At 36.5% G+C, this 24427-nt stretch overlaps 2 protein-coding genes across 2 annotated transcripts; both read right to left on the bottom strand.

The window, feature by feature from the left end:
• Positions 1–7987: 7987 nt before the first annotated feature.
• Positions 7988–9255, bottom strand: LOC133323580 (lysosomal aspartic protease). Its single transcript, XM_061532494.1, has 2 exons — positions 8309–9255; positions 7988–8238 (listed from the first exon to the last, which is right to left on the bottom strand). The coding sequence occupies exons 1-2, from the start codon at positions 9237–9239 to the stop codon at positions 7997–7999; spliced, it is 1173 nt and encodes a 390-aa protein (XP_061388478.1). The 5' UTR covers positions 9240–9255; the 3' UTR covers positions 7988–7996.
• A 3430-nt stretch (positions 9256–12685) lies between these two features.
• Positions 12686–16882, bottom strand: LOC133323586 ((Lyso)-N-acylphosphatidylethanolamine lipase). The gene is made up of 2 exons (XM_061532500.1): positions 16789–16882; positions 12686–13921 (listed from the first exon to the last, which is right to left on the bottom strand). Exons 1-2 carry the CDS (start codon positions 16855–16857, stop codon positions 12686–12688), a joined length of 1305 nt encoding a protein of 434 aa, XP_061388484.1. The 5' UTR covers positions 16858–16882.
• Between the last annotated feature and the right edge of the window lie 7545 nt (positions 16883–24427).

Genomic DNA, 24427 nt, shown 5'->3' with positions numbered 1-24427 from the left:
TGTAAATTCCGCTCCGGTTATTTTATCAAATATTACAACAGTATCTTCCAATAATGTAAACATAAATGCCGAAGAGATTACCTGCTCTCCAATTAAATCAAAAATACAAGCATGCAAGGAACCCTTAGATTTTGTAGAAAGAGACAGAGAGCCTATGGCTTCAAGAATAAATCAAAAAAAGGAAAATGTTTACAGGTCAATGCCCGAAACCGGTAATGGGGAAAGTGTCGAAAACAACACATCATTTGTGCATTCCGGAAATTCGCCAATTCAGATTTCAACATCAGCTGATCGATCAAAGAGGCTATTCACATCCCAAACCTGTAATTATGATAGTAAAGAATCATTCAATTCTTCATCATTTACCCAGAGAGAACTACATTCTGAGAATAGGAATATGCTGGACAACAAAGCGATTCTAAATAAATTAAATAATACCTCAATTTCCCAGGATCTCAACATGGATTCAAGTACCAAAATGTCCGCACATTCGTCCGATATCGAAGATAATAAAATATCAAACAACACCTCATTTGTGCATTCCGGAAATTCACCAATACACATGGATACAAAAAACATTGTTCAGTCTCCAACATCAGCTGATCGATCAAAGAGGCTATTAACATCCCAAACCTGTAATTATGATAGTAAAGAATCATTCAATTGTTCATCATTTACTCAGAGAGAAGTACATTCTGAGTATACAAATATGCTGGACAACAAAGCCGTTCAAAATATTACCTCAATTTCCCAGGATTCAAGTACCAAAATGTCCACAGATTCAGAGTCTGATATCGAAGATATTGGTAAACCAAACAATACATCATTTGTCCATTCCGAAAATTCAGCAATACACGTTGAGACCAAGAAAATTGGCCAGCCTATTACATCGGAAAATTTCTCAGGAATACAACTCACATCGCAGGCCTGCAATGATGGTGATAAAAAGGAGATTGCTTTCCAAGCGGAAAAAGAAAAATTTGAGAAAATAAATACAATTTCATGTGGCCAAGTTGGAATGGGCACTGCCAACATAACAAAGCCGCAAGAAACTAAACTTGTTGTACCGCAAGTATCATTCCCCGATTCTATTAAATATCAAACCCATAATGATGTTTCCACAAACAAATCTGATATTTGTGTAGTCGAGTCCTCAGTCAGTACTGAAGAGGATAGTTCAGTTATTGAGATTTCATCCGATTATACAGAAATTGAAACCCCAATAAGAGACACTCGTTCACCTTACGATGAACTGGTAATTGATGAAGATTTAGGTGAAGAAGATCATGAAGAAATTGTTATGGAAAAGGATGAGTCTTTGCCACCCCAACCGCCAGCAACTCAAACCATGAATACTACAACAAATTCAAGCAATGTGGTGGACATGGATAAATCAAAATCAACATCCAGGATGCAGTACTCTAATGACAGTATAAATAATATGGGAATGACGAAATCACCATCAACATCCAAGATCCATGGCTCTGATGATAGTATAAATAATATGGACATGGATAAATCACCATCAACATCCAAGATACAGGACTCTAATGACAGTATAAATCCATGTGAAGTTAGTTCAATACTTAACAGTTCTCTATGCAATGACATCCTAACCGAATCCATGTGCCCGATTGTGGAGGATATCTTACAAAATGGTTGTGGTGATTCCGATGTAATACTAAAGTCAACACCTGAAGAACCTTTAACACGAAGTCGACGTGGTCGCAAACGAAAAAGTGAATGTCAACCGGAGGCAATCGGCCAACCACCACCCTGTAAACGTTCCGAACGCATTAAGGCCAAACAAATTATTTTGGAAAAATCCATTAAGTTAAGTGTTTCTCCGGTAGAAATTGGTAAATATACTAGAATAAGTAATAGGCAAAATATGACAAATAATATTGATATGAAAAACACAATTAAGAAAACGAAGAAGTCACAAGGCAAAACTGATGAAATTGTAGAAGAGGAAAAGATTGCCAAAAACATAGGTTTCTTTAGGGAGTTAGATGAAGTTGCAAAGGAAAAATATAATACAACAAATATCATGGCGGGTAGTACTGAGAATAGTAAACCAAAGGATATCAAGGATAATGAAATTTGCCACGAAACTTTTAGTGTAAACAAATTTGAAGAAACAAAATCAAAAGTACAGGATGACAAAACTTTTCTGGTGCACAAAATTGAAGAAACAAAATCCAAAATCCAGGATGACAAAAATCTTATTTTCAGCGACAAAACTTTTCTGGTGAATAAAATTAAGGCAATCCAAAATACCTCACAAAAAATCGATTCTAATAACTCTAACACTGATTTGCCAGAAACAAGCAAAACCTCCTTCGTAAACAAAAACGATGAGAAACACAAAAATTCCAATCCCCCCTTGCCCCCCATGGACACTACCTTTATAGTACACAATAATAAACCACAAGAAATATTATCACCACAAAGTCCAACATCACAACCCTCCCCCAGTAACGATGACAATTACGATTCACCCATGTCACCACAAAATGATACCGAAATGGTGGATGTCCTTAACACAACCACCCTTGATATACCTTTAGAACTTTTACCCGAACACAGACCACAGCGTAAACATAATTCCCTTATGGAAAGTTTAATAAATAACTATTCCACGTTTCATCACAATGCGGTGACAGCCAAAAAATGTCTGAACGAGGAAACTTTCTCAAAGCGGCAAAAATCCCTAACCACCTTCTATTATGACAGCTTGAAAAGTTATTGTTGCAATCCTTTGCAGTTAGATCCCGATGTTCATGCTTCGAAAATTGTACTGAAATTACAAAAGCAGCAGCAGTCTATAGATTTTGATTTGTTCTATCATAGCATATTGAAAATTGTCAAAGAATCAGATGCCGCGGAGGTGAAGGAAAATGAATTACCCTCGGTAATACAAGAAATGCCACCGCGACATTTAAATCTGCCCTTGCAGCGTATTTTCTATCTACTGAAACATGTTATGGTGGTGCTACAACCCAATTGTTGTCAACACTTGCAGCAAAAAATCGAATCTCTTTTATTTAATTGTCAACAGGCGGAAAAAATATCTCTACAGGGTTGTCTGCACCTCACCCAGTTATATTTGATAACGTGTAAATTTCTAGAACCCCAACTACATTTACATCCGGGTCGTTTGTTTTTGGCCAAATGCCTTTACTTCTATGCCATCAAGGCGATAAACATGATACACGAGCTACTGATGTGGTATCCAAGTGTTCTGCCACCACGTGAAGATCCCGTCTATGATCGTTCAGATGCCCTCATCACCGTCATACAACATTGCCTCATGTGCACGAAATACGATATGGCAAATACCGATTTGCGGGGTAAATCTCTAATATCAAAATTACGTTTTGAATATCATTACGAAGCCTATAAACCCCAAGTCAATGATGTCATTGCAAACCTGGTAGAAAAGCTAAAAAGTTCGAAGCTAAATGATAACATCACCTTTGCTTTTGGTTTATTTTCGTATCGCCTGTATCCCCTCAAGGCCGAGAATATTCTCATAAAACCCCATCTTCTGCCCTTGGCTAATGAATTTTTCGATCAGGCATTACAAAATACTGATTATGATATTCGCATCTCGGCGCTATTGGAGATTATATCGATAATTGTTAAACCATTTCCCCAAGATTGGAATGTGGAAGTGTATTTGGAATTATTTTCGCGATTCCTAAATGCCTTTTCACGTAAAATAATTCAGGAAGCTGCCGCATGTTCGATATTGCGTTTGCAGCGTTTTGGCTATGTGAATTGTTTTAATCGTTTGCGTTCGTTTAAGCCCACCTATGAATTGGAACCACGTACCCAGGCAATGTTTAAAAGTTTTGTGCATCGGAAAAAATGGGATTTCCTCAAGCAAATACAGCAACAAAATCCGATGCAGTAATGTAAGAAATGTTAAAGTCCCATGGTACAATAATGCAAGGTGGTAGGGCAACTTGAGGTGAATAACAAATAATGCAACTCTGTAGATAGTGGCTTCTTCTGCAACAAGTGTGTTTATTTGATATTTCTTCAAAAATATTTCTTCAAAAAGTTACAAAAACGCGAAAAATCAATAAGAATGATGTGCTTTCTTCCGAAAATCCAACAGGGAATACCATGAAATTTCTCATGGTACAATATTACAAGGTGGAAGGACAATTTCAGGTGAATAAAAAAAAAAACAACTCTGTAGATAGTGGCTTCTTCTGTCAAATATAAAAAACGCAACAAGTGATTGTGTTTATTTGAAATGTCAGAAAAATTTCTGTCTCATCCATAACATAGTAATTTATTACAAGCCAACACAAAATATGCATTTTGATTTGATAAGCTTGGGAAAAGATTCTTGCAGTACGGGGACAGACCATATGTTTCAATAAAAAGCAGACCTTCCGTCGGCGATTCTCAGACTTTCTCCTATGGGCGGAAAATTCGGCTAGGGAAAAATGTTCTCTTATACTTAAAATTAATTTTGAATTAGCCTTCACCCGGGAATTTATAATCTGTTCTATGGTGAAAAATTTCACTGAAATTAAATAATTATGTTCTCAATAGCCGAACTATGGACGGGTGGGAAAATTCGGCTACGCGAACAAAAATTTATTTTCAATTCAATTTCAATATTCTTTATTGTGTAAATATGGACAGAAGGGTCTGAAACTTTTCGAACCTTTCTCGCCCTACGTGTGGCTCTTCAGTCCATTGTGTAAAAGCAATAGGGCTAGGGCTACAACATTATCAGGGGACCGTTGGTAAAATTACAGTTTCCTTGGTGAAATGTTAGATTTCATGGTTCACAGTCTTTATTTTAAAATGTCAATACTACTTCATACAGAATATTGTTAAATAAAAATCTATATTTTTAATTATTATTCAAAAAAAAAAAAACATTAAATTTATTTGTAAGTCTCGTTCCAACTTCTTGTACATTATTTATTTATATTACGCCAAACTGGTGTTCTGTATTTTATAAATACTTAAAAAATAAGCTACAATTATTTTTATAGAATATCATTACTTTTTTCACAATCATTTGCTTTTTTTAACTTAATTTATTAATAACACTTTGTATAATTTTTTCACTTGTTTCTACCATTGCCGTTGTATAGAAAAATAACCAACAAATGTATATTTAATATAAATTTACAAATATTTGTAAAATAAGTTAAAGATTTTAGAATATAATAATTATAAGTTTTTGCCAAAAATAAAAATTATATTACATACTTATTTGTTAAATAATTAAAAAAATCCCATTTGAAAGAACTACTTATAAAAATAAAAAAGATTGAATTTTGTATATTTAAAACAAAAATTGTTTTCCTTTTTTTATTTTTCAATCTTCTACAAATCACGGGTACAAAGAAAAAGAAGCTATTATTATTGATATTATTATTAGGAGGATGGTGCGAATAGTTTCGATGGCTAAAGAAATTGGACAGAAAAACATATTACGTGCTAAGGTTGCACTTTCCTAACCACTTTAGGTTTCTAATGATGTTGTAGATTAAAGCTGTAAAGGTTCCATAGTTGAAAAGAAGCTTAGAGACGGTGGAAAGTGAGCAACCACTAGTATGTGCCGTCTGTAGGCCAGAACTGGACAGCGACACAGGAGATGCTCAATTGTCTCCGTCTTCTCCTCCTCGTTAGCACAGAGTCTGCAGTAATCAGTAACATCATGGTCCCATTTTCTGGTAAAGGCCCTGATGTTGCAATGACCAGTAATGACTCCTGTCATTACTCTTAATTCAGTTTTGCTCAGGTTCAACAGTGAGTGTGTCCTTTTGGTAGTCAGAGTCGGCCAAATAGATCTTGATTGTTAGATCGTCTAGCTTATTCGTCTGCTCTTTTATTACCCATGATGTCACGGTGTCCTGGTACGCAACACAGCCAATAGCTATAAGCAAGTTCTTCCAAAGCTGTTCTACACTCGAGGATGAAAATGAATACAGGATATTGATGACTTTAAGAGCCGCCTGACTATCCACAAAGATAGTCACCGGTTCAACTCTGCATCTTTTTATCAATTCCGCTACCTTCCAAATAGCAAAGATTTCAGCTTGGAAAACAGTTGCTATCCAGCTTGTAGGTAAGTTCAATGCCTAGCCTTTCACTGTAGACGCCAGCCCCTGTACTTTCTTCCATCTTGGATCTGTCTATCCAGACCGTCCAGAGGAGGGTTGCTACGTTTCCAGTCGTCTCTACTAGGGATAATGACATCTATATTGTCAAATCTGAGGACTGGTGATATATAGTCGCGTAGTTTTACGCGTTGATCCAATGTCATAACTGGTTCGTTCAAGATACAATCATGCCCGTAGGTACAATATCGCCAAAGATTTTGTTCATGCAGCCTTAGGGCACTACGAGCGGACATACACTTAATGCTGAGGCCCAGAGGCCATAAAGTTCAGCATTGCGTTCTGCTCCTGTTATTAGAATCGAGGCGGCTATTTTTACCTTGTCTAGTTTGCTGAATGTTGACTTGTGGCGCAGGCAGTACAACCAGACAAGATAACCATAGCTGCCTTACCAAGGTGTTATACATCCAGTGTATAGTCGATGATTTAACTTACAAGAAAAACAAAATTTCTTCTTCTGTAAAAAATAGCAATAGAAAAAATGTTCTTAAAACCATTGCATTTAGAAAAAAATGTTTAAACGTCTACAATGACCCTAGAAAAATACTTTAACAAAAAATCCAAGATTACAATGGTCCTAAGAATTCTCGAAATATAAAATATATGTCTGAATTGACCGCTTCAAAATATTAAAAACTAAGCTCTTAAAATTTCTCGCCTACGATGGGCATTGATACAAATATTATTTAGAAAATACGCGCCCTAGAAAATGACCCTTAAAAATAGTTCTAAATAATCTATGCCTACACTCGCATTTCATCGTCTCCCTTGAAAATATTAAAAATTATTGCAATACGAAACGATTAATTTATTTTCTTTTCGATTTCAATGTGCATTCAAGGCAAAAGTATTCATTATCTGTTAATGGTCATTGGACATATGCACATAAAAAATAATAATTGAAAAGCGAACACTTTATTTCTGTTTTCATTTTAAACAAAGTTCAATAAGTTATCATGGCAGCTGTAAACAAAAATGTTTAATATGAATTGTATATGCCGCAATATTATTCATATATCAATATTATTGATGTATAGGTTTATTAAGGAAAATTAGAGTCATTCGGGGATATTCCATTATCCCTGTCCCAAACAATTAACAAGATTTTATAGATTGCTATTTATACTATATATCGTACACTTTTATTCAATTCGTTATATTAAATGCTTTAGAATGTTTTGGAAGCATCGAATTAAGTAGTTTTAATTAGTAGTTTAGTTTATCGTAAAACATTTAGAATTTGATTCCGTTTATTAGTTTAGCTTCTGATTATATACAGTAGAATCCCTCAATGATTCCATTTTACATAGAAATCAAGTCTATAGGCTTCGTCATGCAAAATTTAAATAAATAGCTATACTTTACTGTGGTAAAATATCGGCATGGCCTGTTTAATAATTCTGATTGTTGATTTCAGACAATGTACTACCACCACCAGCAATTGATTGAAATAAATATGTAATGCAAGTGGATGGACATACAAACTCAAATGACTCACAATAACAAAGAGCAAAATTATTTAAAGGTACCCACCAAAAAAGAAAATTAGCATATGATGAAGACAACAAACAATGGACATTTTGTTTTATTTTGCAGTCCCAAAATAACAAACCACGCTAATTGATTAAATTTAATCTTTATTATTGTTATAATGCATTAAATACGATACAGTCCATCATTTCACATTTTTTTTTTTAACAAAGCCATACAAACAAATGTTTATTACTATTAATACAAAAACAAATTCAAAATATTTCGATAAAATTTAACAAAGAAACTTGACTTTTCCGTACATTAATATTATTCTTCATCATAATGATGGAACACTTTGATGTTGTTTACTTGGCATTAGCAAAACCAACACGATCATTGCCCATATCAAATTCGGTATAATATTTACCAATGAAAACATCACCCAAAATCCATAGAGGGCCATTGGGTGGTGGTATTTCAATACCCATGAAACCAGACAGACAAATTGTTTTACCCATTTGAGCCACACGCAATACATAGTCTTTGCCCTCAAGTTCGAATGTTTTGCCGCCGAGCACAAACTTGATAATCGGTAAATTGGGAATAGCTAAGAAAAACAGAAAAATCTCATATTACAAAGACCTATTACTAAAAATATATATTTATCTAAAGCTTACCATCACAAGACACCATATATTGACCACCCATAATGGGCGTACCACCAATTGCCTGATTTATAGATGTTGCTTCAGTGGGTGGCAAAGCTATCAATGAAGTACCGGTATCGGCAATTACTTGGCAACCACCTTGACACAATTTCAAATCACCCATTGATGCCGAATCCATTTTGATTTGCCAATAAGCCTTGCGTGTAACGGGCAAATATGTAAAATCACCAGTATAGTGCTCAGGATCAGAGCCACCAAAAATGATTTCACCACCTTCGGGTGCTTTGGGATCACGATTTAAATAGAATGAGAATACGGGTTGCGATATCAAACCCTGTTCATACATCTGATAGAATGGTGGTTTAACACCATCCACCGATATGGAGCTATAGCCCAAACCCAAGATACCATCAAATTTGGCAGCAACAAATACCAAACCGGGTTCACTCAAAGCTTCGGCAAAGGTTTGATCTTTAATATCCAAACCACCAATATTAACCGTATCCGTAGACAAATATCCCGAAAGGCTACCCGAGCCATAGTGTATGGCAAAGTCAGTGCCGTTTTCCTTAAAGGTCTTGGACTTGCTGGCATCGTATTTGTTGTGCATAAGGCAGGCAATATTTGTCAAATGGCATTTCTTACTTGGCACCCATAAGTTCGACGAGCCGGTATCGAAAACTACCTTGAAATTTTGTGGTGGTGTGCCAATGGAAATGGGCCCATAATATTGCGCATCCAAATAATTTGACAATGGCTCGGGTGTAACACCACCAAATCCATATTTCAAACGCAATTGTTGCAGCTCTGTGCCCACCTCGTAGAAATGTTTTCGTGCCGATTTAATTTTCTTAATGGGAACGCGTATTAATTTCTCCTCAGCAAAGCTCACCGGGAGCAATAAGCTGAGTAAGCTTATTAGAATGACGAATTTAATCATGTTTTCCACTGCAAAAAAGAAGAGAGGGGGTCGAAAGAAAGAGGCAGAGGTCATTACTTTGTTCTTTTCTTTGTTTAAATAACTGTTAACATTTAAGTGTGGAAGCCATATTAATTCCAAGGAAAACAGAAAATTAAAAACGAAGTATTTTCTAATAAGAATTACATTGTATTGCACATTTTGACGACATACATACCTTTTCTTTGTGGCTATATTTTGTGTGGTGGTTCTTCTCTCAGGTTCTTAAACAAAGTCGTTGTTTTCTCGATGAAATTTAATTGCGGAATAATAGATTGGAATAATTTTCGCAAAAAAACAAAAAACATTGCAGATGTCAATTCATCGATAATATATTCAAGATATCGATATTATTAAATCGATATAAATTATCACACTTGATTATTAGGCGTAGTACACAATATCAATTTTTACGAAAAGGGCTTATGCCATGTTCTGACGGGCATTCGAACAACATAGTTCGCTCTCAGAATTACGTACATTAATTAACCAGTTCGTACAACATTATTCTTAATTCATGTCATCAGAGTTTTTTATTTCAAACTTTTTGTTTCTTGTTTTACACCAAAACTCTAAAGGGCTAACACAAAACGATAACACTAACGCATGAAGTTGATGTGCGCTGCGCTTTGAAGTTAAATATATTTTAACTTTTTGCGTGCGTTAACGCGATAACAAAAAACGCTCAACGCGAACGCTAATTAGAACCAAGGGGAAATAAATTCATATTGCATTATGTAGATAACGGCCTTGATGTAAATCCAACAAAGACATACCTGGTAATGTGCACTAGGAAGCGTAAGCTCGGAGTTTTTGCTCCACTACACTGGATGGAGTGCAACTTCATCTATCTCCCGAAGCAAAGTACCTTGGCACAATCCTGTCAACTGGAATAGGAACGCTGAGGAACGGGCGAAGAGGGCGCTGATTGCACTCTATGCATGCAAGAACTCCATTGGGAAAAGCTGGGGTCTAAAACCATCGACTATACACTGGTTGTATAACACCGTGGTAAGGCCCATCCTATCCTATGGTTCTCTTGTGTAGTGGAACTGTCTGCGCCTCAAGTCGACATCCAGTAAATTAGACAAGGTACAAAGAGCCGCCTCGATTTTAGTTACAGGAGCCAGAAGGAGCACGCCACAAGCAGCTCTGAACGCAATGCTGAACTTTAAGCCTCTGGGCCTCAGCATTAAGTGTCAGGCCGCGCACAGCGCCCTATGGCTGCATGAACAAAACCTCTGGCGAAACTGTACCTTTGGGCATGGTAGTATTTTGAACGAACCAGGTATGTGTTGGACCAACGCGTTAAACTAAGCGACTATATATCACCAATCCTGAGATTTGACGATGTAGATGTTATTCCTAGTAGGGGCGACTGGAACCGAAGTAACCCTCCTCTGGGCGGTCTGGCCTTTTATACAGAGGGATCCAAGATGGAAGAAGGTACGGGGGCGGGCGTCTACTGTGAAAGGCTAGGCCTTAAGTTAACCTACAAGCTGGATTGCAACTGTAGTGTTTTCCAAGCTGAACTCTTCGCGATTTGGAAGGCAGCGGAATTGATAAAACGTCTGGATGCAGAGGTCGTTGACCCGGTGACTATCTTTGTGGATAGTCAAGCGGCTCATAAAGCCATCAAATCTTGTTATATCAAATCTGAGGCCGTCCTCAAGTGTAGAGCAGCTTTGGAAGATCTTACAGCTATCAGTTGTGTTGGGTACTAGGACATTGTGACATATTGGGTAACGAAAGAGCGGACGAACTAGCTAGACAGATTTAGCAACTGATGACTCAACCATTTGTCATTTTTACCGGAATTTTGAGGCATTCTTCGACGAAAGAGCCTACGAACTTTGACACAACGAAGCTATGTGCAACGTGTCAAGATCCATTTGGCCAACTCTGTCTACCAAAAGAACGAACTTTGGCACAACGTGTCAAGATCCATTTGGCCGCCTCTGTCTACCAAAAGAACGCACTCATTTTTGAACCTGAGCAAAGTTGAAATTAGAGTGATGACAGGAATCATTACTGATCACTGTAATATCAGGGCATTTACTAGTAAATGGGATCTTGATACAATTGATTATTGTAGACTCTACGTTGACGAGGAAGTGACGGAGACAATTGAGCGTCTTCTGCGTCACAGTCCAGCCCTGGCTTACAGGGGGCACATACTGGTGGTTGCTGACTTTCCACCGTGTCTAAGATTATATTCAACTATGGAACCTGCTTTAATCTACAGCATCATTAGAAACCTTAAGTGGTTGAGAAAGTGCAATTTTATTTAACTTATAATTTTATTTAACTTATAATTCGAAGCCTTCAGGCCCATTAAAGATAAATTACAAAATCTATATGAAGTGCTTAACTTAATAAAGGATAAACTACCCACTACACTTGAGGACGATTTGATGGCTTTAAGAGCCGTTTGATGGCTTTAAGAGCAGCATTAGGGTACTACGCGCCGCCTGACACTTAATGCTGAGACCCAGAGGCCTTAAGTTCAGCATTGCCTTGTGGGGCGGATATTTTCCTTTCGTGGATGATCACAATGGACCTGACGATGTCAGAGTACTGCAGCCACATTAGTGACGGCACATCCCCAAACCGAAGCTAATCTTGAAATACTGTGTATCACATGATTTTAAAGCATACTTTTAGACCGACATTTAAAATCAATATTAATAATATTCTTAGGATACTACCTCATGCAATGCAACAATAAAAAATAAACATTTTATACAATAACATTAAGCATTGGCTTATTATATTTATTATTTAATACCAAAATATGGTTTGCAAAATTGATTTAATCTTATACAAAAAATATGTAGATTTTTTCTTTTAAAAATGTTTCTTTTAAATTTCATTACCAACTAATATAACAACAATAAAATAATATTTCTAATTCAATTGTGTAGTACAAAATGATGTATAATATGTTTTGGGGGGAGGAGTATATATATTGTGTGATTATTTAGTGTATATATACTATTACTTTTTGTGGTAAGCAAATCAAATTTACAATTTCAAATATATATTGAAATTGATTATTAAATAAAAATAATATATTGGTTACAATTATCTATGAATGGGATTTGTTTTTTTATTGGAGCAATTGAAATTTTTAATTTCGTTTTACTAAAGAGAAAAAAAAAACATTTTCATTAGTATTCCAGAATATCCCAGACATAGATTATAATAAAAGAATAGTTTTCTAAATTATGTTAGTTTTTTCTTTCTTCTTCTCAAAGAAAATTCATTTAAATTTAATACTATTCTCAGGATGAAGAACAAAAAAACAATAATGAAATATTAAATTGTACTATTCTAAAAGTAAAATATAATACACAGTTACTTTATTAAGAGCTATTAGAATTAGAAAATAATTGATGAAACATTTCATAACCATATTGAAATAACCATCATTGGATGCGATTGCTGTCTGTTGTCGAGGAGTTAGCGTCACTTTCGTTCGTTTGCTTTGTCACATTCGTAGTATTTGTTTGTGATTTTCTCGATGATTCCGATTCGGCTTCCGTGGCTTCGGTTTCCTTGGAATGTGCCTCGGGACCCGACGTGTTGGCATGTTCTTCATCCGATTCCGTGGAATCTCTGATCAACGGGCGCATTTTATATAAATCACATGTTTCGTTGACATAACGATTAAAGATTTCCGGTTTATCGGCATAAACATGATGACCCGCACCATTAACAACTTTAATATCAACCACTGAATCACCACGTTGTGCTTTGATTTTTTCACCCGAAGATGAATCGATCCAGGAGCGGGTTCCATAAATGAATGTCATCGGTATATCGTGACGTACATCTTTAATACGATGGATCATGGGATGTTTGGCCCAGCCAAACGATTCCATCATTGTATGGAAAGCCGATTCGCCACTTGGATTCTGGGCATTACATTGATGTATATACTGTGGTATTAGGTTGATATCATCCTCAATGGTGGTGGAAAATTTACGCATAATATCTGGTCTAGTTTTCTGCACAACCCATTGTCCAAATGGTCCAGCTGCACGGAGAGCCCATAAGGGATTTAACGGGGTCAAAGCATGAGCCAATGCTCTCACCCATAATGGTATTTGTTTGCTGGACAATGCATCAGAGGGCTTTTCGGGAAAACCCCAGGGATCGGCCAATATCAGATGTTTAACTCTATCCGGATACGAGAGAGCATAACTTGATGCAATAAATCCACCCATAGAATGTCCTAGTAAAATCATATTTTTAATATTCATTTCACGTCTCCATTCTTCCACCGATTTAACAAATTGTTTTTCACATGTCAAGGCATCATTGCTAAACTTTGGCCGTGAACTACGACCAAAGCCCAAAATATCAATGGCATAGACTGGACGATCTTTGGCCAAAGCATCAAAATTCATAACCCACAATGCAACACCAGCACCCAAGCCATGCAACATTACCAATGGCACTTCTTTTGATTCTGTATTAAAGCTGACGGTCCATATTTTATCCGACTCCCCAATGGCTGGACCAATGTCAACAAAAAATCCACGATATGGTGTTTTCAGAAAGGAAAGAATTTTCTTTTCGACGGCTCTTAACATGGTCGGAGAACTTGTTGTCCAATTGCGTAGAAGTCTAAATAACCAAAATCCTTTGGGTTTGTAGTCCTTTTGTTGTGGAAGAAAAAAATGGAAATGTAACAAAAATTAGTATCATTTTGAAGCCATGTAAATAATTTCGTGATGTTTTACAGATAACCTGACGAATTTATATATGCTTGCTATATCTGAATCTATTTTAACCTATGGTGAACCAATCTGAAACCTATTTATCCCCGATTTCTTCAGAAATTCGAGAAGAGGAACTAATAAGTGCTATAGAAGTTTAATGAATATTGTGACTTTGTTCAGTCAGAAATCCTAGGACCGGATTCACGATATAGATTGCAATATTTATATATGTTTGGGATAAATCTGTATTTTGGTGTGTCAAATCTCACTATCAACAAATTATAATTAGTGAGCCATGTTTCAGGGTTGCATATAATGATGACCCCCAATATTCGGCATATTTGACACGTTTTTCAGCCGAATTGACTGTTTTGGTATTTTTTGGGTGCCAAATCTCTTATTGGGTGTCAAATCTCACTACCTGTAATTATCAATGTTAGAAGTATGGCTGTGGTTTGAGCGGACGATTTGAACATTCTGTCGAATGAGTTCCCAAGAATTCTGGGTACCTATTCATTGAGTAGCACTAGTATTCGGGGTACAGAATATTTGGCCACAGACCGACCAATCAGTCAACATGGTTTCAGCGCCTAAGAGACGCCGGTAAGCGACTTGAGGACTTTCTTATTATATTTCAACGATTTGAACATGCTGACGGATGTTACCACGAGAATTGGATTGAGATCGGAATTGTGTGCACCTAGACCTGTACATTCAAAGGCATTCTTATCCCCGTAGTTCACATGGTAAACAATATTGGCGAACATTTCGTTGCGGATATTTTCATATTCCTTGCGAGAAAGACGGCTGCTAAATCGGAGATATAGGCGCATAATGGCATCAGAAGCTATGGTACGCCGGTTCTAGTTAAGTCCTCGACTTCAAAGTGTGGAGATGGCGTGCAATGCTGTTGTTGTGCTGTGTTACGTACGGAAACCATGTTGATGATAGCTTTCACTAATGCTGGGGAGGAGGGACAACGACCTGGCACCCGATTCACATTTACTGGCACCCTTGCCTGTCTTCAGTAGGGGGACCACAGGTACATTGTTGGTTTTGGTGTAGCAACTGTCTACATGTTTGTTGTATTTTCCATTATTTCAGTTCTGACTCCCCTCTTTCCAGATTCAGGAAGGTTGCAATATGTACCGGCTGCGTCCAAAACGATACCGGAGATAGGTGAGTGGGTTTAGCATGACCGTTGAAGAGATGCAGCCTATCGTGAGGTCGAAGTCCGGACACAGGACATGTGTTAGGTACCGTGCAGTCAATTCGGGCCCAATACGAATTGAGGCGGCTGCATCATCCTGATGTTAATTGGGCTAAAAACACTCTCGTTTGTCTAGGCAGCTGTCCTTATTCTGCTGCTACAGGTTGTGAGTGGACTCCATTGCCTGGGTCACTGCTTCCGTGTGAATGCTAGTAATTCCTGCTCAATAAGCCTGTTGAACTAGGGGTTATCTTTTATAGTCCGCACACTGACCTTAATTGGGTACCGCGCCGTCAATTCGGGGCCAATACGAATTGAGGCGACTGCACCACCCTGATCTCGTTTGTCTAAGCAGCTGTCGTTCTTCTGCTGCTATAGGTTGTGGGTGGACTCCATTGCCTGGGTTACTGCGAATGCTGGTAATTCCGTGCGAATGCTCGTAATTCCTGCTCGATAAGCCTATTGAACTCTCTCTCTCTCTCGATAATGTAGGTCTCTCTTTACATGCCTGGGTGGGTGATAGCATGGATGATTCCCGCGATAACACCGATGTACGGGTAAGACCATTGCCTCCTCATGTAAATGGTCCACTGGCGTCATAAAGAGGCACCCTGTCGCAGATCTCAGGGCGGCATTATTTTTCCCGTCATTTGTTTCTATTTTTTCAATTGATTCACAACGGTTACAACGAATGTAATCATGTATAAAATAAAACCGGTCGACCCTTTTATATTCTCCATCTTAAGGTGGACCTTCAAAATAACTAAAATACCAAGATCCGCATAAATAGGCTGGACCTTTGTTTGGGGACTATACCCAAAGAACCTGATAGGAAAATTGTCTAGACAAGTAGAACTTATGTGTCTGAAATTATCACTTTATGATGCAGGTTATAAAAATGGCACGCACACACATACTTCGCCCTTGTACATAGCAATTTTCGGTGTAATTATTAATTTCACAATATTGCTTGTGATTTGCAACAATAATGGACAATTTACTAAAATATGTATTTTGAATAATGCAAGGGATAAATTATCAATTTAAATATTCATGTATCATTCCAATAGCTCTATCTTGAACGACATTCTGCAATTGCATATTTGAAAATAATACGAAATAGGTACACATTCACCTATTTGCCAGTCATTTTACTCTTATCTAATACCATATAACGTCATTGTTGAATTCTCATATTAAAAAAAATGAATTTGCCCTTTAATATTTAACAAAGTTATTTAACGTAATTTACAAAAAAACTGGGATCATAGTCAGGGATCGATGTGTGGTGGCTGGGTGTGAAACCAATAATAACAATGTAAATTATTTAAATTATTACTCAATCGTTTTGCTTGGAGGGGTGAAATATGCAAACGGACGGTCTATGACGTTCCCATTGTATTTGCGGCTCAGATATTCAGATTTTTTGTTTTTATGAAATTTGCTTCCTGGTGACGGATCTCTATTACGTTGTAGACTACGTTTTTGTTGTTGTTGTGTTAAATATTGACGTTGTTGCACACTTGATTCGGACAGTTCGACAGGAAAAAAACCAAATATACGTTTCTTATGTTTTGCTAGCTGTGATGCTTACCTCTACGTCCATTCCCTCTTTACTTGAAATAGCAACAGATTGACAATAGTTTGTCTGTGCCAGAGTCATCTTTGATATATATTTTTGTTTTGTTTTTATTCTCCTCTGTTTTATGTGAATTCTTTTTATTGGTGTTTTACAATTTTCTTAATTTTACTTTGCAATTTTTTTTTATTTGGCTTTCTTTCTGTTTTCTCTATAAGCAAAAAATTTAAAACAAATTATTGATTATTCTTTAAATTTAATAATGATTTCACCACAATTGCATGCCCCGTAGTAACGAGCGATCAACAATAAATTTAGAATCAGAATGTCGTCGGAGGCAAAATAATATTTTTCATTGTCAGAATGACTGCGAACAAACGACTATTATGACTATTTTTGTTTTGTTGTTTGTGTTTTCCTTCCTTCTTGCAGTGCAACGTATTTACAAGAAATATGAGTAGTTCTCTGTGAGAAGAGTATTATTTACTTTTTTATCATTTTATTCCGTCTGTTATTGCTGTTATTGGGGGTAGAGGTTCTAAGTCACACGCTTTGTTTGTTTGTCACACAGAAAAATACTGTTGCCGGAGGAGTACCGCTGTTATTGTTGTTGTGAGTTCTCGAATGTTAGAAAAAATTGATTAAAATTGGTTTTGCACCCCCCTTCAGCACAAAAACAACAACTCGTCTAGTTGTTTTTTTTTTTTGTTTTACAGTAATTATCATGTTTTGTTTTGTTTCTACTATTTGTGTTGTGGGATTCGTAGGCCGATTGTTGACTAATCGACAAAAATTAGTGTTAAGAAAAAAATCGATTTTTTTGATGGCGATTGAAGCACAGTGACCCAAAGAAAGTGCAATTGTTATACCCTTTGTGCATATGTTTGTAATGCGGTGTGCACACTAGCATTTTTGAATGACACTCTTGCCCAAATTTTGCTTGTTGATAGTGTGGCCTCACATGTTTGTCATTCATCAGGCAACCACAAAAATATTTATGGTTGTTGGACAGTCAGTAATCGATAAAAAAGTGGACAGTCAAGAATGATAGTGTGTACACCGCTTAACAGGCAAGAGGAACCGAGATAGACCCATGGTTCCTTTTCACAATATGCATAGAATTAATTTTTGAGCAGGGTGCGCAAGATTTCACTCGCGAATGATCCAAAATACATTCTTTTCTTTTTGTGCTCATTTCATTTATGGCGGTAAATTCTTTACCAAAGGAGCATTCGCCAAAAGAATGTTCGCATAAACATTACAAAAGAAAGAGAGCACACAATAACGATCGTTCGTTGCGGTGGTGTTTGAAATCATTTCTGACATTCATTCGCAAAGGGCAAAGAATGACCGAAAATGTTCGCGAATGCACATTGTGTTTAGTTTATTGTGATACATACATACACGCAGTCGGTATTTTTATATTTTGTTCTGATACGCAGTAAAATGGGCAAAGTGAAAAATATATATTTTTTAAAGTGTTGTGTTGGAATGGTGACTGTAAAAAATATTCCATTCCAAATTTTCGACGACGATCTGTATTTGAAGCCAATAATTGAACCATATGAAAATCAATTTAATTTAAACGACACATACATTAGAACTTTTTACCGGGTTAACCTACTTTATGAGGATTTATTTGACATATATGCAAAGGAATTGACAATTGAAACCCACTGGGTTACGAAATTCGAAATTCAAAAAACATTATTGAACACATAAATTGTTGATGATTTGATTTGTATTTATTGAGACTTCATTCATTTCATTAAAGATATGGTATTAACAATAAATATCAGGGACACTTAAAACTATCATGTATTATTCTAATATAATTACATAAAATGGGGATGCTAAATGCTTAAATATTCTTTAGATATGTAATTGTAATTAACAAATAATCAGTAAATGTAAAATGTAGTAAATGAGATAAATAGTGTTTGCACCCGACACTTGCTGTAGCGAATAGTTGTATCTATAATTTGATGTGCACTTATAACTAGGACCTATAACTACAAAAAAAAAAAAAAAAAATAAAAAAACTACCCCCTATGTGTTCCAGGTGTAGAGTAAAGTTTTGGCCCGATAAACCCTCCTTATTATATATACTATTCAATTAAACTCACGTTCGCTGTTTAAAATTTCCTGAAAAATAGACCCATTGAAATCGCCAAGTCTTTCTACGAATCGCTTCATCAAATCAAGTGAATATGCTGAAAGTCGTGTAATTTTGCTCTTATAAATGAATTCATTTGAATAAATTGTTTTTCAAACAATATTAAAAATTTTAAGTGATTATTTATACTCTCCTTAAATTATTCCAATTAAAAGGAAAGCCAGGAAAGATAATTATGCGTATTCGCCAATTTAACGGCTCACGTTCGCTGTTTAAAATTTCCTGAAAAATAGACCCATTGAAATCAAATTTGCCAATGTCTTTGTCTTCATTCTATGAACAGTCTCTTTCATTTTTGTTGTAGCAAATCACACACCTAAATTTCTTCTGGTATACACATGTTTTTTGCGCAGCCGTTTTGGAATTGTGTTGATGGCTCTTATAAATGTGTTGCGAATTCATTTGAATAAATTGTTTTTCAAACAATATTAAAAATTTTAAGTGATTATTTATACTCTTTCGAGTCGAGCTTGATGATCTAAGTTTTGCAATTAAAAGGAAAGCCAGGAGAAGAATTTACGTACCCACCATCATTATGCGACGCGTTTCGCCGTTGGTTAAGCGGCTCATGTGGCTTTACAAAGGTCGTACGTTGATAACTTGTATTTATTCCGCCCTGGTGCGAAACTTACATATGAGAATTAAATTCAAATTTGTCAAATTTCGACATTTGTCATTTAATTCGCATGTTGCTACCAGAGTTTCATTAAATTAGAAACTAATTCATTATATATGTTTAGGCAAGTTTCAAATAGAGGGCAATGTATTGATGCAGGTTCCCGGAGAACATACCAGATCAATTTTTCTTTTACTATTCATTTTATTTTTAATATTAAATCCAATACAAATAATTGTGTTCGTCCTTTGTTTGTTGTTTATTTTGGCGCAAATGAAATGATTTCTTGAATTAGCTGTTTATTTGCTAAATCTTACTAAATGTTGTATGTTTACTTTTTTCAGTATTATCGCAAAAGAAAGTAAAAAAGGCTTAGTACTGATTTATATTAGGCGAGTTTACTTGCGGCAATTTTTATCGTTCTCTTTTGAACTTGCTCCATGCGTCTATACAAGGCAATTCGGTTTCCAAAATATTTTTTTATTTGTTGTTTTTTCACATTTAAATATATATAAAATGTCAACAAATACGAAATACACAAAACGAATTGCCAGAAAATTGTCGGTACGAGCAATTTGATTTTCATTTCTATACCCCTTGCCCCTCTCTCCTACAAACAAAGACTTGCCGCAAGTAAACTCGCCTAATCTAAATCAAGACTTACTCTCTGAACTAGAACTTACTGAAGAAATGTTACTGGAAAAGTAACCAGACACACCTAATACCTGACAATGAGAATAATTATTACGAGCTGGTACACGGCCGACTAAACTTGGTAATGACAGTAGTACGATGCGCAGCATACACTATCCAATAGGCAGCTAATGATTGTTTTAAGGACATGCAATGTAAACTGGAAGATTGTAGAAAAGTTGTAAAACTTTTACGGACTAGCATAAAAAGCGGTCGATGCCCTGTAGATATTCGTTTGCCACCAATTGATAATATCACTCGATGGAACTCGACGTTTGATATGATGGAATCACTTCTCAGTTTTAAGGATCAAATAAATGAAACGATGTAGAATTTTCTATTGACTGTGAAATTGATTGGATCTTCATAAAAAATTTTGTCAATGTGTTTGCACCAATGGCCTTTACCTTTTCTACTTTTGCGTATAGGAGGGAATTGTTTGTACATTTGTCTCGTATTTGATGAAGTTGGCTTTGAAGAAATCGTTGATTACAGGTTGCATAGTGTTACTTTGCCTTTTTCTAATTCTTGGCTGGGGAGCCACCTTTATTTAAGTTCAATTGCATTTATATTATAGATTTATACATACATGATGTGTGTTGCTCTAGTATTGCTCTTGGGTTCGAGAGGGATATATAGTTTATTTTATGTAGGATTCCTTATGCTTTCTTTCCCCTCCACTTTTCTTAGCGAAAGTTAGGTAAAGTGCGGTGGATTGGGGTTCTTTTTTTTTAATTTGTTATATTAGCTGTTTGCATTAAATTTCATTTTGTAGAGTTATTGACTGTTATGTATTTTTAATTTATTTAGTTTATTCTTTGTTTGAATTGTTTTGTTATATAAGTTAATATAAGTTGTTGGCCATGCTGTTTTTTTATATTATATTGGTTGGCGTAGGGGATGATAGATACCAAGTAACGGCTCTAATTGGCTTTAACATGGCGAAGTCCAGGCTTATTTTGGTCCATCTTTAATCTCAATTGTGGAAACTGACCTCCCTGCGATGCCTCCTGGGGAGATATTCTCATCACCCACGATGAAATAATGAGCCGCGAGTCCACCCATAAGAACTGTAAAAAAATGGGTTGAGGCGTCGGGTTAGTTGCCCCCCTATGATAAAGCTAAGAAAAAGAAAACCAAACCCCCATAATGTTGACGACCCCCGCAAATGTATAAAGGACTACGATCTGCGCTTGGAATGTGCGCACGTTGTACAGAACAGGCGCAATGTTCGCTTTGGCGGATATACTCAAGAAGTACAAAGCCGGTATTATTTCCCCATAGGAAATGCAATGGAAAGGGACAGGCGTAAGTAAATCAGACGATTACGCCCTGTATTATAGCTCTCATGAAACGAGACATGAATTTGGCTGCGGATTTATGGTTACCAGGAGAATAAAAGACCTTGTCTCCAGATTCACTCCAGTAGATGAACAGACCAAAGACATATTTTACGAGCGCCTAGAAACAGCATATGACCGTTGCCCTGGCCATGACATTAAAAATCTGCTAGGGGATTTTAATGCAAAAATTGGGAGGGAAAATATCTTTGGCCCCACCGTCGGAAAATTCAGCCACCAGATTCAAGCATCTCGATATACATAAGGCCACCTGGATCTCTCCTGATCAAGTAACGAGAAATCAAATTGATCATGTGATAGACGGAAGGCATTCATCCAGTGTTTTAGACCTCCGATCGATCCGAGGAGCGAATATCGATTCTTATCATTACCTTGTGGCAGCCAAGGTACGCACCTGTCTTAATGTTGCAGCAAAGGTGCGATCTAATACAACACGGAAACTCGACGTCGAAAAGCTGCAAACACAACTCCGCTCAACTTACCCATCTGCTTGAAGAAAGCACTTCTTGTCCCGATAATAGTATAGAAGCACAATGGCAAAGAATTGCCTACTCCCTACAAACTGCAGCAAAAGGAACAATTGGGTACCAAAAACCACCACAAAGAAACCCATGGTACGATCAGGAGTGTCGTAATGCTACTGATGTGAAAAACGCAGCGTATAGGGCAACACGCAGACATTGCTACTGTCTGCGTGTTGCCCTATACGTGATGGAGAATTAACGTAACATGATGGAGAATTATCGGGAGAAAAGGAGAGAGGAGAAACGTGTTTTCAGAAAAAAGAAGAAAGAAAGAAAGAAAAGAAAAACGTGAGCGTGAGCAATGTACAGGAGTCAGAATGAAGTCCGGAAATTTTATTAGTAAAACATTAAACCGAAGTCTTTGGTGCAGGCACATCCTCCTGTAGAGATGAAGAAGGAAACCTGGTGACAGCATTTCGAAAAGCTTCTGGTATCAAATAGTGGCGATGAAAGAGATACCCCAGAACCAATTAGAGATGATGGTATAGAGTGTATACCACCTATCCAAGATGAGGTCATAAAATCAATTAATCGGCTCAAGAACAACAAAGCAGCAGGAGCCGATGGGTTACCAGCCGAACTATTCAAGACTGAGGGCCAGATGCTGGTCAGGAGCATGCACCAGCTGATTAGCACAATTTGGCTAGATGAATGCAAACAAATAGGTCAACCCAATTGAAACCCACTGGGTTACGGAAATCTGGGGGGTTACTCTGTATTGCGTTGCGAAAGCAAGTGCGATGCGAAAGCTAAATGCGTTAAGAGTACAATTTGGTACTCTGTAACGTTCACGCAAACGCATTCGCAAACTAAATTGAAAATAGGGCAACACTGTCGCCACAAAGTAAACAATAACGAAGAATGACAAAAGGAAACGTCAAAAAATTGTAAATGAAAACATATTTTTGTGTGGTACGAGTGAACGAATTAAAAAAAAAAGAATTTTATGAGATCTATCAAATATACTCTCCCTAAGTGACCACGGGTATGAAAATATAAGTACGAATTTATTATGTGACAAATGTTTTCAAATATTTAATTTTTATAGATTTATATAAAATGTCTCAATAAAGATTCGTTTATGTATTTTTTAAACGCTCATCGTTTGAAATATATCCATAACAATTCCAACTCCAATAAAAGAGGCCGCTGCTTTGAAATTGCTTGGACAAGGTGGTTATCAACACCAACCTATAAATATGCACACATAGTTTCACATTTTATATAAAAAAAATAATATATTACTTTTTCCAACCACCGACATCTTTTACAGGAGGTCAATTTGAATTGAGGTCATCAGACAGTTTTGTCCACAAATTGTTGGCGCGTTGTTTCGTATTTGAACTCTGCAACTGTCCCTTTGCCAAATCACTGTGTTGCCCCATAAAATCTACTGAAATTAGGAACTGACGTTGCTGAGCCTGTAACTGTGACTTTTTTGCTGTAAATAAAACCTTTAATGGAGCTTACTTATATGTTTCGCTTCCTTTGCGTTTGCTATTTTGTTAACGCAAGATATTTGCGCTTAACGAACGAGTTTGACATGCGTTTTCGTATTACAGAGTGCGGTGATGCCACATTTGCGTAAAGTAGATGCGAAAGGAGATACGAAAACGAATTAGAGAGTACCAATTACGCGATGCGTTACAATTTTTCTCACGCATCGCAATACAGAGTAGCCCCCCTGGTTAAATGTAAACGTACTATAAAATAGGTTTAGGCTGACAAAAAAGTCAAAAAACAAAACAGGAACAGGAGACGGCCCAAACAAGAAGAAACAATTATCAAGCACCGAAGAAGCTATCTATAATCTTATTGAAATTAAATCGTCTGATGAAGAGACGCAGTGAATACTTAATCCACTTAGGACAAAGGAGAGGATAGAACTAAATGTTGATAGTGCCATACTAACATCAGAAACTTTCCAAAGCCAGTTTGATATCCACCTTCAGCAAAAAACGTAACTTTTATGCACTTACAATGATTTGTCAATTCAAGAGGATTGGAACTATCTCGCAATTGCCTTCTTGACAATCTTGTAGAAGTTCTTTGTTGTTCTCTGGATTTTTCTCTCGAGAGAAATGCTTTCCGTAGGAATAGAATTTCTCCCACATTTTGACGATTGACGGAAATGATTATTTAAATGAGTTACAAACAGAAAAACACCATGGTGGAGGGTATAAAAAATGGTTTAACAACTTCGTTTCACAGATAAAGAATTTAAATCCCATACTTTTGAAACCACGAAATGGATAAACCATTATATAGAGGTCAAAGCATCTTT

This window comes from Musca vetustissima, unplaced genomic scaffold (assembly GCF_032173495.1).
Source record: "Musca vetustissima isolate MV318-11 ecotype Yass unplaced genomic scaffold, APGP_CSIRO_Mvet_v1 utg755, whole genome shotgun sequence".
Taxonomy (NCBI): domain Eukaryota; kingdom Metazoa; phylum Arthropoda; class Insecta; order Diptera; family Muscidae; genus Musca; species Musca vetustissima.
Note: the sequence above shows the minus strand (reverse complement) of the source record. Positions and strands in the feature narration are given on the sequence as shown.